General features: G+C 58.4%; 1 protein-coding gene across 1 annotated transcript in view; it reads right to left on the bottom strand.

Annotated features, from left to right (window-relative positions):
- The window catches only part of LOC135229064 (serine/threonine-protein phosphatase 2A regulatory subunit B'' subunit beta-like), a 56,019-nt gene extending 38,497 nt beyond the window's left edge, over window positions 1–17,522 (bottom strand). Inside the window, exon 1 of the mRNA XM_064278854.1 lies at window positions 17,178–17,522. Within this exon, the coding sequence (XP_064134924.1) occupies window positions 17,178–17,522 (345 nt within the window). The remainder of the gene's footprint in view (window positions 1–17,177) is intronic.
- Window positions 17,523–17,754: the final 232 nt, after the last annotated feature.

The following is a 17,754-nucleotide window of genomic DNA, read 5'->3' as shown; positions in this document are numbered from 1 at the left end:
GACGGGGGCGGGGCCACACGGAGGGAGGTCAGGCTCAGGACCTGCACTCTGCCCCACGTCCACCAGAGGCGGGGCCACACGGACGGGGGCGGGGACAGAGGCGGGGCCACACAGACAGGGGCGGGGACAGGGGCGGGGCCACACGGAGGGAGGTCAGGCTTAGGACCTGCACTCTGCCCCACGTCCACCAGAGGTGGGGCCACACGGACGGGGGCGGGGACAGAGGCGGGGCCACACAGACAGGGGCGGGGGCACACGGAGGGAGGTCAGGCTCAGGACCTGGACTCTGCCCCACGTCCACCAGCAGGAGGTGGGGGGTCGCCAAGGAAGGAGCCCCCGGATCCTGCTCCAGGACCCCGGCCCGCAGCCCCCATGGCCGTGGAGGCAGGCAGGGCCACAGTGCTCCCCGAGGCTGGGGCCCTGACAATCCTACCAGGGTCGGGCCCAGAGGGGACAACAGGGCGGTCACCCCAACAGGAAAGGGCAGCAGACGGGGAGCGCCACTGCACTCGGTGCCCCAGCGGCCGGGAGCCTCGGGGTTCTCCAGAACACAAGCCGAGGCTGTTGGGGCCGAGACAGGAGCGTCGGTCGGGGGGGTCCCGCAGCCCTAAAGGCAGGGACAGCACACCTCCATGGAGGGAGCCTGATACTCCCAATGGCACCTCCAAGATGACACTACAGTCCCATTGCCCCGTGGGTCCCAGCGCCCCACACACCCACTCAGAGACCCCACTGACAGCAGCAGGGAGAATTACCCCAACACTCCCCCCCCCAAAAAAAACACCCAGACCCATTGCCGTGGAGTGGATTCCAGCTCATAGCAACCCTGTACGTCAGAGTAGAACTGCCCCGTAGGGTTTCCCAGGAGCGGCAGGTGGATTCGAACCGTCGAACTTCTGGTTAGCAGCCGAGCTCTTAACCACCGCGCCACCAGGGCTCCAATGCCCATCCCCCCAGAAGAACCTACAATCCTCCCTACTAGAGAACACTGACTTCACACAGCACACGCTCTCATTCCTGAAAAGCGCAGGGACGGACTTTCCTCAAAATGAAACAATTTACTGAGAGAGGAATTCATAAAATTTGTGTATCAAAAAAAGCTGGCTTTTGCAAAATAGTCTTTCTAAAACAACGCAGGCTTCCAGGATGGGTTCTGCCTCCCCGCTGAGAACCTCTAATGAGAAGGCTCCACAGACCCCCATGAGGAAGGCCCCGGCAGCCCTCAGGGCCCCAGGGCTAAGGGGTTCCTAAGTCCACAGACACTCCCCAAGGCCCCCCAGCCCTCAGAGCCCCAGGGCTAAGGGGTTCCTAAGTCCACAAACACTCCCCAAGGCCCCACAGCCCTCAGAGCCCCAGGGCTAAGGGGTTCCTAAGTCCACAGACACTCCCCAAGGCCCCCCAGCCCTCAGAGCCCCAGGGCTAAGGGGTTCCTAAGTCCACAGACACTCCCCAAGGCCCCCCAGCCCTCAGAGCCCCAGGGCTAAGGGGTTCCTAAGTTCACAGACACTCCCCAAGGCCCCCCAGCCCTCAGGGCCCCAGGGCTAAGGGGTTCCTAAGTTCACAGACACTCCCCAAGGCCCCCCAGCCCTCAGAGCCCCAGGGCTAAGGGGTTCCTAAGTCCACAGACACTCCCCAAGGCCCCCCAGCCCTCAGAGCCCCAGGGCTAAGGGGTTCCTAAGTTCAAAGACACTCCCCAAGGCCCCCCAGCCCTCAGGGCCCCAGGGCTAAGGGATTCCTAAGTTAACAAACACTCCCCAAGGCCCCCAAGCCCTCAGGGCCCCAGGGCTAAGGGGTTCCTAAGTCCACAAACACTCCCCAAGGCCCCCCAGCCCTCAGGGCCCCAGGGCTAAGGGGTTCCTAAGTTCACAGACACTCCCCAAGGCCCCCCAGCCCTCAGAGCCCCAGGGCTAAGGGATTCCTAAGTGCACAAACACTCCCCAAGGCCCCCAAGCCCTCAGGGCCCCAGGGCTAAGGGGTTCCTAAGTCCACAAACACTTCCCAAGGACCCCCAGCCCTCAGGGCCCCAGGGCTAAGGGATTCCTAAGTTCACAGATACTCCCCAAGGCCCCACAGCCCTCAGGGCCCCAGGACTAAGGGGTTCCTAAGTCCACGAACACTCCCCAAGGCCCTCCAGCCCTCAGAGCCCCAGGGCTAAGGGGTTCCTAAGTTCACAGACACTCCCCAAGGCCCCACAGCCCTCAGGGCCCCAGGGCTAAGGGATTCCTAAGTTCACAGACACTCCCCAAGGCCCCACAGCCCTCAGAGCCCCAGGGCTAAAGGGTTCCTAAGTTCACAAACACTCCCCAAGGACCCCCCAGCCCTCAGGGCCCCAGGGCTAAGGGATTCCTAAGTCCACAGACACTCCCCAAGGCCCCCCAGCCCTCAGAGCCCCAGGGCTAAGGGGTTCCTAAGTTCAAAGACACTCCCCAAGGCCCCCCAGCCCTCAGGGCCCCAGGGCTAAGGGATTCCTAAGTTAACAAACACTCCCCAAGGCCCCCAAGCCCTCAGGGCCCCAGGGCTAAGGGGTTCCTAAGTCCACAAACACTCCCCAAGGCCCCCCAGCCCTCAGGGCCCCAGGGCTAAGGGGTTCCTAAGTTCACAGACACTCCCCAAGGCCCCCCAGCCCTCAGAGCCCCAGGGCTAAGGGATTCCTAAGTGCACAAACACTCCCCAAGGCCCCCAAGCCCTCAGGGCCCCAGGGCTAAGGGGTTCCTAAGTCCACAAACACTTCCCAAGGACCCCCAGCCCTCAGGGCCCCAGGGCTAAGGGATTCCTAAGTTCACAGATACTCCCCAAGGCCCCACAGCCCTCAGGGCCCCAGGACTAAGGGGTTCCTAAGTCCACGAACACTCCCCAAGGCCCTCCAGCCCTCAGAGCCCCAGGGCTAAGGGGTTCCTAAGTTCACAGACACTCCCCAAGGCCCCACAGCCCTCAGGGCCCCAGGGCTAAGGGATTCCTAAGTTCACAGACACTCCCCAAGGCCCCACAGCCCTCAGAGCCCCAGGGCTAAAGGGTTCCTAAGTTCACAAACACTCCCCAAGGACCCCCCAGCCCTCAGGGCCCCAGGGCTAAGGGATTCCTAAGTCCACAGACACTCCCCAAGGCCCCACAGCCCTCAGGGCCCCAGGGCTAAAGGGTTCCTAAGTTCACAAACACTTCCCAAGGACCCCCCAGCCCTCAGGGCCCCAGGGCTAAGGGATTCCTAAGTTCACAGACACTCCCCAAGGCCCCACAGCCCTCAGAGCCCCAGGGCTAAGGGGTTCCTAAGTTCACAAACACTCCCCAAGGCCCCCTAGCCTTCAGGGCCCCAGGACTAAGGGATTCCTAAGTTCACAGACACTCCCCAAGGACCCCCCAGCCCTCAGGGCCCCAGGGCTAAGGGATTCCTAAGTTCACAGACACTCCCCAAGGCCCCACAGCCCTCAGAGCCCCAGGGTTAAGGGGTTCCTAAGTCCACAAACACTCCCCAAGGCCCCCTAGCCTTCAGGGCCCCAGGGCTAAGGGATTCCTAAGTTCACAAACACTCCCCAAGGACCCCCAGCCCTCGGGGGCCCCAGGGCTAAGGGGTTCCTAAGTCCACAAACACTCCCCAAGGCCCCACAGCCCTCAGAGCCCCAGGGCTAAGGGGTTCCTAAGTCCACAAACACTCCCCAAGGCTCCCTAGCCTTCAGGGCCCCAAGGCTAAGGGGTTCCTAAGTTCACAAACACTCCCCAAGGCCCCCTAGGCTTCAGGGCCCCAGGGCTAAGGGGTTCTTAAGTTCACAAACACTCCCCAAGGCCCCCTAGCCTTCAGGGCCCCAGGGCTAAGGGGTTCCTAAGTTCACAGACACTCCCCAAGGACCCCCAGCCCTCGGCAGCCGCAGGGCTAAGGGATTCCTAAGTTCAGAAACACTCCCCAAGGGCCCCCAGCCCTCAGAGCCCCAGGGCTAAGGGATTCCTAAGTTCACAGACACTCCCCAAGGACCCCCAGCCCTCAGGGGGCCCCAGGGCTAAGGGATTCCTAAGTTCAGAAACACTCCCCAAGGGCCCCCAGCCCTCAGAGCCCCAGGTCTAAGGGGTTCCTAAGTCCACAGACACTCCCCAAGGCCCCACAGCCCTCAAGTGCCCCAGGGCTAAGGGGTTCCTAAGTCCACAGACACTCCCCAAGGCCCCACAGCCCTCAAGTGCCCCAGGGCTAAGGGGTTCCTAAGTTCACAGACACTCCCCAAGGCCCCCCAGCCCTCAGGGCCCCAGGGCTAAGGGATTCCTAAGTTCACAGACACTCCCCAAGGACCCCCAGCCCTCAGGGGGCCCCAGGGCTAAGGGATTCCTAAGTTCAGAAACACTCCCCAAGGGCCCCCAGCCCTCAGAGCCCCAGGGCTAAGGGATTCCTAAGTTCACAGACACTCCCCAAGGACCCCCAGCCCTCAGGGGGCCCCAGGGCTAAGGGATTCCTAAGTTCAGAAACACTCCCCAAGGGCCCCCAGCCCTCAGGGGGCCCCAGGGCTAAGGGATTCCTAAGTTCACAGACACTCCCCAAGGCCCCACAGCCCTCAGGGCCCCAGGGCTAAGGGATTCCTAAGTTCACAGACACTCCCCAAGGCCCCCAGCCCTCAGGGCCCCAGGGCTAAGGGATTCCTAAGTTCAGAAACACTCTGGCCGGGAACAATTATGGAATGCTCATTCCCTGTTACTCGGAAAAGTCAGTCCTGTGGTCGTTTCAATTTTCAGGTCTCAAAGATGATTCTAAGGAGACAAACCTCAAAAAGAAGGAACACATTGTATACCTTTACCAGTTTGCAGGCAAAATTTCAAAATCTGGAAGGCAAAGGCCAGACAGAAAAATTCCGGAACGATGTAAAACTTGAGACGTGACTGAGAAAAAAATTCTAAGGAAAACATCGGCAGAAAGTTGCTTCTTTGCTTTTTTTCAGGGTAGCATACTTTGACCCAATTTGATTTTTAAGCCAGAACATGACACCAGTTCCCCGTAGCAGATGTGCCTAAACAAGATGCCAAGATCTCTGCGGAGCACTCCCAGGGGAGCCTCCTGGCCCCCACCTCTGCATCCCCACCCAAATCAGGAGCCGGTTAAGGGCCCCTCTGGCCTCTACAGACACTAAAGTCTAGGAAACAGCGAAACGGCACCAAGAGCCACGGGGCACGCCTGGCCTTTGCAGAGGACGCCCTACTCTGAAACAGATTTGAGAAACACCGTACGAACACAAAGACAGTCTCACGACTCAGCGTTATGAGGAAGGTGATTAACTTGAAAAGCCTGTTAGCACTAAACCCGGAGAACTGCCCACTCCAAACGGGTGACCATGCGGTACGATATCTATCCCGACCTCACAAAGCCTTAAAAGAGCGGATCACTGAGCAGCAAAGAAAGCGAAGTGCTCAGACAGCGGTAACAGTCGGGGTTCCCTCCGGGCTTTATGAAGCCTGAAGTCCCCCGATGGGCGTTACTAACAATCCAAAGTCCTGTCCACACTGAAAATCTCCGCTGGGCTGGGCTGCCGGGCGACAAGCACGTACAATGCCCCCACGGTGACACGGCCCTGAGGCAGGTGAGCTGGCAGCCACGGGACGCACGTGAGGGCCCCTCTTTGAAAGCAAGTTTTCCGGCTTATAAAGTTATGTAAACACTTTCCCCAGAATGCGAGCCCTGTTAGGGCCCCTGTCTTAAATCTCAGCCAGCTCTGTCTGGAAGGCTTGCGGGAGCCCCGCAACCCCAGGCACTTTGATCTTGCCCTCCCGGGAAACAACAGGGAGGGCGGACGGACAGACACAGCCAAGGACAGACAGACGGAGAGACGGCGCACCTGGACCTGCTGGAAGGCCTTCAGCCGCTTCTTGAAGCGGGAGGGCAGCACGAAGTCGCAGCCTCGGGCCAGCAGGGCCAGCTCCTGGCGCAGGTCGGGGTCCTGCCGCAGCGAGCGCTCCTTGAGCCGCATGCTGTCGGCTTTCATGGGACCAGGCGGCCGGGCGGCAGCTGTGCGGTGGGCTATTCTGAGCCGCCCGCCGGCCTCAGCGGGCTCCGGGGGTGGCCCCCGCCACCAGGGAGCCACCAAGGGGACCTGCGCTGGGCCGCACGCATTCCACAGGCTGAGGCGGGCACATGGCAGGGAGCAGGGAGAGGCCTGCGGCCCTGTGTGCTTGTGTGTGTCCGTGTGTGTGCACGTGTGTGTGAGAGAGAGAGGGGGGAGGCGCGTGCAGCCGGAGCCCCTGGAGCCCCTCTCCTGTGGAGTGAAGCCCAGTCCCTCTCCTCTCTTCTCTTCCCGAGGGGCTGAAACTGCTCTGAAACTGCTCGAGGCCCCCAGAGGGAGCTGTCCACATAGCAATCCCCTTACGTGGCCTGGCCTTAAAGTGCCCCTGTCACCACACACATACACACAAACATCAAAGGGTGTGTCCCCAAGAGACTTGGGCCAACATCGCATACACACAGTTGGCAGGCCCCGTCACCACACACACACACACACACAGGAGCGTCCCGCAGGGACCTGGGCCCCGTCACCACACACACACACACACATACAGGAGTGTCCTGCAGGGACCTGGGCCCCGTCACCACACACACACATACAGGAGCGTCCTGCAGGGACCTGGCCCCGTCACCACACACGCACATACAGGAGAGTCCTGCAGGGACCTGGGCCCCGTCACCACACACACACATACAGGAGCGTCCTGCAGGGACATGGTCCCGTCACCACACACACACATACAGAAGTGCCCTGCAGGCACCTGGGCCCCGTCACCACACACACACATACAGAAGTGCCCTGCAGGCACCTGGGCCCCGTCACCACACACACACATACAGAAGTGCCCTGCAGGCACCTGGGCCCCGTCACCACACACACACACACATACAGAAGTGTCCTGCAGGGACATGGCCCCGTCACCACACACACACACATACAGAAGTGCCCTGCAGGCACCTGGGCCCCGTCACCACACACACACACAGAAGTGTCCTGCAGGGACATGGCCCCGTCACCACACACACACATACAGGAGCGTCCTGCAGGGACCTGGGCCCCGTCACCACACACACACATACAGGAGCGTCCTGCAGGGACATGGCCCCGTCACCACACACACACATACAGAAGTGCCCTGCAGGCACCTGGGCCCCGTCACCACACACACACACATACAGAAGTGTCCTGCAGGGACATGGCCCCGTCACCACACACACACACATACAGAAGTGCCCTGCAGGCACCTGGGCCCCGTCACCACACACACACACATACAGAAGTGTCCTGCAGGGACATGGCCCCATCACCACACACACACACATACAGAAGTGCCCTGCAGGCACCTGGGCCCCGTCACCACACACACACACACAGAAGTGTCCTGCAGGGACATGGCCCCGTCACCACACACACACATACAGGAGAGTCCTGCAGGGACATGGGCCCCGTCACCACACACACACATACAGGAGCGTCCTGCAGGGACATGGCCCCGTCACCACACACACACATACAGAAGTGCCCTGCAGGCACCTGGGCCCTGTCACCACACACCACACATACAGAAGTGTCCTGCAGGGACATGGCCCCGTCACCACACACACACACATACAGAAGTGCCCTGCAGGGACATGGCCCCGTCACCACACACACACATACAGAAGTGCCCTGCAGGCACCTGGGCCCCGTCACCACACACACACACATACAGAAGTGTCCTGCAGGGACATGGCCCCGTCACCACACACACACACATACAGAAGTGCCCTGCAGGCACCTGGGCCCCGTCACCACACACACACACAGAAGTGTCCTGCAGGGACATGGCCCCGTCACCACACACACACATACAGGAGCGTCCTGCAGGGACCTGGGCCCCGTCACCACACACACACATACAGGAGCGTCCTGCAGGGACATGGCCCCGTCACCACACACACACATACAGAAGTGCCCTGCAGGCACCTGGGCCCCGTCACCACACACACACACATACAGAAGTGTCCTGCAGGGACATGGCCCCGTCACCACACACACACACATACAGAAGTGCCCTGCAGGCACCTGGGCCCCGTCACCACACACACACACATACAGAAGTGTCCTGCAGGGACATGGCCCCATCACCACACACACACACATACAGAAGTGCCCTGCAGGCACCTGGGCCCCGTCACCACACACACACACACAGAAGTGTCCTGCAGGGACATGGCCCCGTCACCACACACACACATACAGGAGAGTCCTGCAGGGACATGGGCCCCGTCACCACACACACACATACAGGAGCGTCCTGCAGGGACATGGCCCCGTCACCACACACACACATACAGAAGTGCCCTGCAGGCACCTGGGCCCTGTCACCACACACCACACATACAGAAGTGTCCTGCAGGGACATGGCCCCGTCACCACACACACACACATACAGAAGTGCCCTGCAGGGACATGGCCCCGTCACCACACACACACATACAGAAGTGCCCTGCAGGCACCTGGGCCCCGTCACCACACACACACACATACAGAAGTGTCCTGCAGGGACATGGCCCCGTCACCCCACACACACACATACAGAAGTGTCCTGCAGGGACATGGCCCCGTCACCACACACACACATACAGAAGTGCCCTGCAGGCACCTGGGCCCCGTCACCACACACACACACATACAGAAGTGTCCTGCAGGGACATGGCCCCGTCACCACACACACACACATACAGAAGTGCCCTGCAGGCACCTGGGCCCCGTCACCACACACACACACAGAAGTGTCCTGCAGGGACATGGCCCCGTCACCACACACACACATACAGGAGCGTCCTGCAGGGACATGGCCCTGTCACCACACACACACATACAGAAGTGCCCTGCAGGCACCTGGGCCCCGTCACCACACACACACACACATACAGAAGTGTCCTGCAGGGACATGGCCTCGTCACCACACACACACACATACAGAAGTGCCCTGCAGGCACCTGGGCCCCGTCACCACACACACACACACATACAGAAGTGTCCTGCAGGGACATGGCCCCGTCACCACACACACACACACAGGAGCGTCCTGCAGGGACCTGGGCCCCGTCACCACACACATACATACAAGAGCATCCTGCAGGGACATGGCCCGTCACCACACACACACACACATACAGGAGCATCCCGCAGGGACCTGGGCCCCGTCACCACACACACACACACAGGAGCGTCCTGCAGGGACCTGGCCCCGTCACCACACACACACACACAGGAGCGTCCTGCAGGGACCTGGCCCCGTCACCACACACACACATACAGGAGAGTCCTGCAGGGACCTGGGCCCTGTCACCACACACACACATACAGGAGCGTCCTGCAGGGACATGGCCCCGTCACCACACACACACACACAGGAGAGTCCTGCAGGGACCTGGCCCCGTCACCACACACGCACATACAGGAGAGTCCTGCAGGGACCTGGGCCCCGTCACCACACACACACATACAGGAGCGTCCTGCAGGGACATGGCCCCGTCACCACACACACACATACAGAAGCGCCCTGCAGGCACCTGGGCCCCGTCACCACACACACACACACATACAGAAGCGTCCTGCAGGCACCTGGGCCCCGTCACCACACACACACATACAGAAGTGCCCTGCAGGCACCTGGGCCCCGTCACCACACACACACACACATACAGAAGTGTCCTGCAGGGACATGGCCCTGTCACCACACACACACATACAGAAGTGCCCTGCAGGCACCTGGGCCCCGTCACCACACACACACATACAGAAGTGCCCTGCAGGCACCTGGGCCCCGTCACCACACACACACACACAGAAGTGTCCTGCAGGGACATGGCCCCGTCACCACACACACACACATACAGAAGTATCCTGCAGGGACATGGCCCCGTCACCACACACACACATACAGAAGCGCCCTGCAGGCACCTGGGCCCCGTCACCACACACACACACATACAGAAGTGCCCTGCAGGCACCTGGGCCCCGTCACCACACACACACATACAGAAGTGCCCTGCAGGCACCTGGGCCCCGTCACCACACACACACACACACACACACAGAAGCGTCCTGCAGGCACCTGGGCCCCGTCACCACACACACACATACAGAAGTGCCCTGCAGGCACCTGGGCCCCGTCACCACACACACACACATACAGAAGTGCCCTGCAGGCACCTGGGCCCCGTCACCACACACACACACACACACACATACAGAAGCGTCCTGCAGGCACCTGGGCCCCGTCACCACACACACACATACAGAAGCGTCCTGCAGGGACATGGCCCCGTCACCACACACACACACATACAGAAGCGCCCTGCAGGCACCTGGGCCCCGTCACCACACACACACACACAGAAGTGTCCTGCAGGGACATGGCCCCGTCACCACACACACACATACAGGAGTGTCCTGCAGGGACCTGGGCCCCGTCACCACACACACACACATACAGAAGTGTCCTGCAGGGACATGGCCCCGTCACCACACACACACACATACAGAAGTGCCCTGCAGGCACCTGGGCCCCGTCACCACACACACACACATACAGAAGTGTCCTGCAGGGACATGGCCCCGTCACCACACACACACATACAGAAGTGCCCTGCAGGCACCTGGGCCCCGTCACCACACACACACACACAGGAGCGTCCTGCAGGGACCTGGCCCCGTCACCACACACGCACATACAGGAGAGTCCTGCAGGGACCTGGGCCCCGTCACCACACACACACATACAGGAGCGTCCTGCAGGGACATGGCCCCGTCACCACACACACACATACAGAAGTGCCCTGCAGGCACCTGGGCCCCGTCACCACACACACACATACAGAAGTGCCCTGCAGGCACCTGGGCCCCGTCACCACACACACACACACACATACAGAAGCGTCCTGCAGGCACCTGGGCCCCGTCACCACACACACACACATACAGAAGTGCCCTGCAGGCACCTGGGCCCCGTCACCACACACACACACACACACACATACAGAAGCGTCCTGCAGGCACCTGGGCCCCGTCACCACACACACACATACAGAAGTGCCCTGCAGGCACCTGGGCCCCGTCACCACACACACACATACAGAAGTGCCCTGCAGGCACCTGGGCCCCGTCACCACACACACACATACAGAAGTGCCCTGCAGGCACCTGGGCCCCGTCACCACACACACACACATACAGAAGTGCCCTGCAGGCACCTGGGCCCCATCACCACACACACACACACACACAGAAGCGTCCTGCAGGCACCTGGGCCCCGTCACCACACACACACATACAGAAGTGCCCTGCAGGCACCTGGGCCCCGTCACCACACACACACATACAGAAGCGTCCTGCAGGCACCTGGGCCCGTCACCACACACACACATACAGGAGTGTCCTGCAGGGACATGGCCCCGTCACCACACACACACATACAGAAGTGTCCTGCAGGGACATGGCCCCGTCACCACACACACACATACAGAAGTGCCCTGCAGGCACCTGGGCCCCATCACCACACACACACACACACACAGAAGCGTCCTGCAGGCACCTGGGCCCCGTCACCACACACACACATACAGAAGTGCCCTGCAGGCACCTGGGCCCCGTCACCACACACACACATACAGAAGCGTCCTGCAGGCACCTGGGCCCCGTCACCACACACACACACATACAGACGTGTCCTGCAGGGACATGGCCCCGTCACCACACACACACATACAGAAGTGTCCTGCAGGGACATGGCCCCGTCACCACACACACACATACAGAAGTGCCCTGCAGGCACCTGGGCCCCGTCACCACACACACACACATACAGAAGTGTCCTGCAGGGACATGGCCCCGTCACCACACATACACACATACAGAAGTGTCCTGCAGGGACATGGCCCCGTCACCACACACACACATACAGAAGTGCCCTGCAGGCACCTGGGCCCCGTCACCACACACACACACACACATACAGAAGCGTCCTGCAGGCACCTGGGCCCCGTCACCACACACACACACACACATACAGAAGCGTCCTGCAGGCACCTGGGCCCCGTCACCACACACACACATACAGAAGTGCCCCGCAGGCACCTGGGCCCCGTCACCACACACACACACACATACAGAAGTGTCCTGCAGGCACCTGGGCCCCGTCACCACACACACACATACAGAAGTGTCCTGCAGGGACCTGGGCCCCGTCACCACACACATACACACACATACAGGAGCGTCCTGCAGGGTCCTGGCCGCGTCACCACACACACACACACACACACACACATACAGGAGCGTCCTGCAGGGTCCTGGCCCCGTCACCACACACATACACACACACATACAGGAGTGTCCTGCAGGGACCTGGGCCCCGTCACCACACACACACATACAGGAGTGTCCTGCAGGGACCTGGGCCCCGTCACCACACACACATACAGGAGTGTCCTGCAGGGACCTGGGCCCCGTCACCACACACACACACATACAGGAGTGTCCTGCAGGCAGCTGGGCCCCGTCACCAAACACACACATACAGGAGTGTCCTGCAGGCACCTGGGCCCCGTCACCACACACACACATACAGGAGTGTCCTGCAGGGACCTGGGCCCCGTCACCACACACACACATCACAAGAGTGTCTTGCAGGGACCTGGGCTCCGTCACACACACCCAGGGTGATCTGAGACAGGCAAAATTTTCATAGGACCCAAAAAGTAAGAATCACAAAAGAAATGAACCAAAAAAAAAGGGAAAAGTTAACATTTCCTCCTCGAAATACACTGTTAGGGAAACAAAACAGCCACAGGGTGGGAGAAAACTTGTCCACAACACACTTCTCAGGAAGGACTTGTGTTCACATAAAAAGTAGTAACAGCGTGAACAACCCAACTTATACAACAGCCGAAGGCGTGAGCAGAGGCTTCACGGGGGGGCCCCGGAGGGCCAACAGCCACCTGCAGACACCAGGGAGCTGCAAACCCAAACTGGGAGCTGCAACTCACCAGAAAGGCCCGAAGTCAGGAGACTAAGAAGCTGCCAGTCATCGGGGACGTGGAGGAGAGAGGCTGTGACACACCGCTGGGGGGCAGGGGGGAAGGATGCGTGCGCAGGCCCTTTACAAACATCCTACCACACAGCGGCGAAGTCCACCAACACCCACACACAAACGTCCACAGCAGCTCTGTTCATAGCAAACAAAGGCTGCAAACAATCCAAACGCTCGCTAATATTTGAGCCGATAAACTGTGTACATCCACACATGGAATCGGACTCTGCAGTCAAAAGGTGCTGACTACGGACACATGCAAGGAGCCCTCATGGTGCAACGGTTAAGTGCTCGGCTGCTAAGCAAAAAGTCAGCACTTGGAACCCACCAGCCGCTCCTCCAGAGAAAGAAAGATGAGGCAGTCTGCTTCCCAGAAAACCCTCTGGGGCAGTTCTACTCTGTCGTACAGGGTCCCTATGAGTCAGAATCAACTCGACGGCACAACCACCACGGACACATGTGTCCACGCAGCCAAATCCCCGGCACACTTGGTCGAATTAAAGAAGGTGTATAACTCCGTTTATGTGAAGTTCTAGAAATGAAAGCTAAGTCCCTGTGGTGCCCAGTAGGTAATGCACTCAGCTGCTAACAGGAGGCTGGAGGCTCAAATCCACCCAGAGGCATTAAAATCACGCTCCATTTTTCTCCTTTACGCATGTACCGCGCAAACCTGCTGCAAAGGACCTCTTTAAAATGTTAAAAAAAAAAAAAGCAAAGATGTCACTTTGAGAACTAAGGTGCACCTGACCCAAGCCATGACTTTCAATCGCCTCACATGCATGCGAAATTCGGACAATGAATAAGAAGACTGAAGAACTCTGATGTAGTTGAATTATGGCGTTGGTGAAGAATATCGCGTAAACCGTGGACTGCCAGAAGAATGAACAAATCTGTCTTGTAAGAAGCATAGACAGAATGTTCCTTACAGGCGAGGATGGTTAGACTTTGTCTCATGTATTTTGGACATGTTATCAGGAGGGACCAGTCCGTGGAGAAGGACATCACATTTGGTAAGGTCAGCGTAAAAGACGAAGACCCTCAACGAGATGGACTGATACAGTGGCTGCAACAATGGACTCAAACATAGTAGCAACGATTGTGAGGATGGCACGGGACTGGGCAGGGTTTCTTTGTGTTGTACGTGGGGTTGCTCTGAGTTGGAACCTACTTGACGGCACCCAGCTAAGACACAGAAGAAGATCCGACTCCACCCAAAGAACAAGACGCTACGTGAACCCACAGCTGAGTCCCTTAGACAGGAGTCACAAGGAAAGAGGAGGCATTAACGTGTTCACGGTCTGAACCTCCCTCTTTTTCCTCCAGTTGTCATCTGGGTTGATAGGTAAGTACACAAGGGAACAGCCAATCAGGTCCTAGTCTCCCTCGTAAATCACCAAGTGCTTGAAGAATCTGATAACTGCTGGACATTGTCTAATTCACATGGACGAGAACAGGAAATTACAGGTGCCCTTTCAGGTGACGTTTCTTGAAACGCACAGCAGCCCATCTCTTATGTCTTGTTGGAGGTACATATCAGATGACAGCTCCGACGTGACCTGTGTTTTGTTTTGGACGTTGCCACGTGACATGTTCACTACGGACGTGCCTTCCTTTTACTGTCCCTGGGGAATTCGGTGGACCTGGGATGAGGGCTCATCTATACACAATGCTGGATATGTCTGGGCACAGCAGGAAAGGTTCTTTTATGGATGAAAACCTCCTTCTCTGGCCCTGAGTTCTTTCCTAGATTCTCAAAGTGCAAACACCACCTAGCATTGCCTCTCCCCTGTGGAGGGAGTCGGGAGCACAGAACACATCTTTCTCTTTTTAACAGTGCCTCACACGTTCCATTTAACGCGAGTACAGGGATGAACTCCTGTTATTTTCATCCCAACAAAAAAGCTGTTTATTTGCTTCTTGAAACTTCACTGACCCAATCCAAACCCACTGCCATCGAGCTGATTCTGAGTCACAGTGACCCTACAGGACACAGAAGAACTGCGCCACAGGGTTTCCGAACCTTTACATAGATAAAGAGGCAGTTGTTCAGACAGAACAACGGGATACTGATTGGTTTAAAGTCAGGAAAGGTGTGCATCAGGGTTGTTTCCTTTCACCATACCTATTCAATCCGTATGCTGAGCAAATAATCTGAAAAGCTGGACTACATGAAGCAGAACAGGGCATCAGGATTGGAGGAAGACTCATTAACAACCTGCGTTATGCAGATGACACAACCTTGCTTGCTGAAAGTGAAGAGGCCTTGAAGCACTTACTAATGAAGATCAAAGACCACAGCCTTCAGTATGGACTTCACCTCAACATAAAGAAAACAGAAATCCTCACAACTGGACCAATGAGCAACATCATGATAAATGGAGAAAAGAGTGAAGTTGTCAAGGATTTCATTTTACTTGGATCCACAGTCAACAGCCATGGAAGCAGCAGTCAAGAAATCAAAAGACACGTTGTACTGGGCAAATCTGCTGCAAAGGACCTCTTTAAAGTGTTGAAGAGCAAAGATGTCACCCTGAAAACTAAGGTGCCTCTGACCCAAGCCATGGTATTTTCAGTCGCATCATATGCATGTGAAAGCTGGACAATGAATAAGGAAGACCAAAGAAGAACTGACGCCTTTGAATTGTGCTGTTGGCGAAGAATATTGAATATACCATGGACTGCCAAAAGAACAAACAGATCTGTCTTGGAAGAAGTGCGGCCAGAATGCTCCTTAGAAGCAAGGATGGTGAAATTATGTTTCACGTACTTTGAATGTGTTATTAGGAGGGATCAGTCCCTGGAGAAGGACATCATTCTTGGTAAAGTACAGGGTCAGGGAAAAAGAGGAAGAGCCTCAACCAGATGGTCTGACACCGCGGCGGCAACAATGAGCTCAAGCATAACGACGATTGTGAGGATGGCGCAGGACTGGGCAGTGTTTCGTTCTGTTGTGCACAGGGTCGCTATGAGTCGGAACCGACTCGACGGCACCTAACAACAACAACGACAGCAATCTTTATGGAAGCAGACTACTACTTCTAGTAGGTTCGAACCAGTTGGCAGCTAAGTGCACTTAACCACTGTGCCACCAGGGCTTCCAAACACTCTAAGACATTTTTAAAGAGACCTGTAAGCCTCAGACAAGATCATCATGACTGCTCCCCTTAACACAGGCTGCTCCTCTGACCCTGGGTAGCTGTTCATGACACCTGCAAAGGAGAGCCACGAACCAGTTCTCATCAATTTGATTCCTACTCATGGCCACCCCACTTGTCAGAGCAGAACTGTGCCCCACAGGGTTTTCAGTGAACCATTTTTTGGAAGTGGATTGCCAGGACTTTCTTCCAGGATGCACCTGGGTGGACTTGAACCCCCAACCTTTCAATAGCAGTTGAGCTCGTTAATCATCAGCACCACCCAGGGACCCTTACCTCCACCCTGGCCGGATCAGCACCACCCAGGGACCCTTACCTCCACCCTGGCTGGATCAGCGATTCCCTTTCTTTCTTGCAGACTCCTTTTTTTCCCACATCTTCCCAGCTCTTCACCAACAACCCAGTTCAAGCCTTGCCACTTCAGGCTTGGGAACCTCCTAACCGGTCCGTATCAATGAGGCCACACACCCCAGCCGAGCTGACCTTCCTGACACACCAGTGCCATCCTGTCACCAGCCCGTCACACATCACATGGCGCCTCTGGGAGGATTCGAACCAACATTTCCGCTTAACTGTTTGCGCCATCCGGGGAATCCATCATATATCGCTACCCAGTTCTAACTGTTGTAAACAATTTAGGGATAAAGCTCTAATTTCACCAGTAAAGCCAAGCAGAAGAAACTGCTGAGAAGTGGATGATAAAAATCAACCTCGAAACATATAAACAGACCCTAATAGTGCGACCAGTTTGGGGCTAGAACGACTAAGGATAAAGTTTCCACTGCATCATAATATCTCATTTAATCATCTCACGGTCCCACTTCCAGCACTTTGCGCTTTTCAGGGGGGAACCGATGGGCTGGTGCCCAGGCATGTTGAGGCCCGACACTCCCCGTCAGCCTTGCGCCCCCAGAGCCGCGTCCACGGGGGACCCGGAGTTACCTGCGTGAGTCAGAAGGAAGAGAAACTTACTGCTCTCGTCCCTGCGGACCTACGCGTCCCTCGGAGGGGCGGCCCGTTCCTGGAGCTGGAGGCGGCTCCCAGGGGCAGCGCGGGGGGCGCGGGCGCCGGGCTGGGGGTCCCCGCGGGCGCCGGGCTGGGGGTCCCCGCGGGCGCCGGCGGCCTGGGCACGCGGGTCTGGAGGTCCGACCCCGGCCCGGGCGCGTCCCCGTCGGCCCTTCCCGCCCAGCCGGGCGCCTGGATGCGCTGCAGACAGTCCCGCAGCATGGCCTGGGTGCTGCACTCGCTCAGCCAGCACAGGAACAGCTCGTCCACCTTCATCTTCAGCACCGGCTGCAGCACCCTGCCGGGCGGCATCTCGGCGCCGGGCCGCTCCGCCCTCCCGGGAGCCCCGGCTGCTGCTGCACCCGCCCCGGCTCCGGGGCGCACGGCCGGGCTTGAGCGGGATCAGCCGCGCACAGCGCTCTCGGGGCGCGGGACACCCGGAGCGGCCGACCCGGGAAGAGGTAGCGGCCCGGGCGGGGGGCTGCGCGGACCCGGGAGGAGGAGGTGGCCCGGGCGGGGGGCTGCGCGGACCCGGGAGGAGGGA

This window comes from Loxodonta africana, chromosome Y (genome assembly GCF_030014295.1).
Source record: "Loxodonta africana isolate mLoxAfr1 chromosome Y, mLoxAfr1.hap2, whole genome shotgun sequence".
NCBI lineage: Eukaryota > Metazoa > Chordata > Mammalia > Proboscidea > Elephantidae > Loxodonta > Loxodonta africana.
This window is presented reverse-complemented; position numbering and strand designations above follow the sequence as displayed.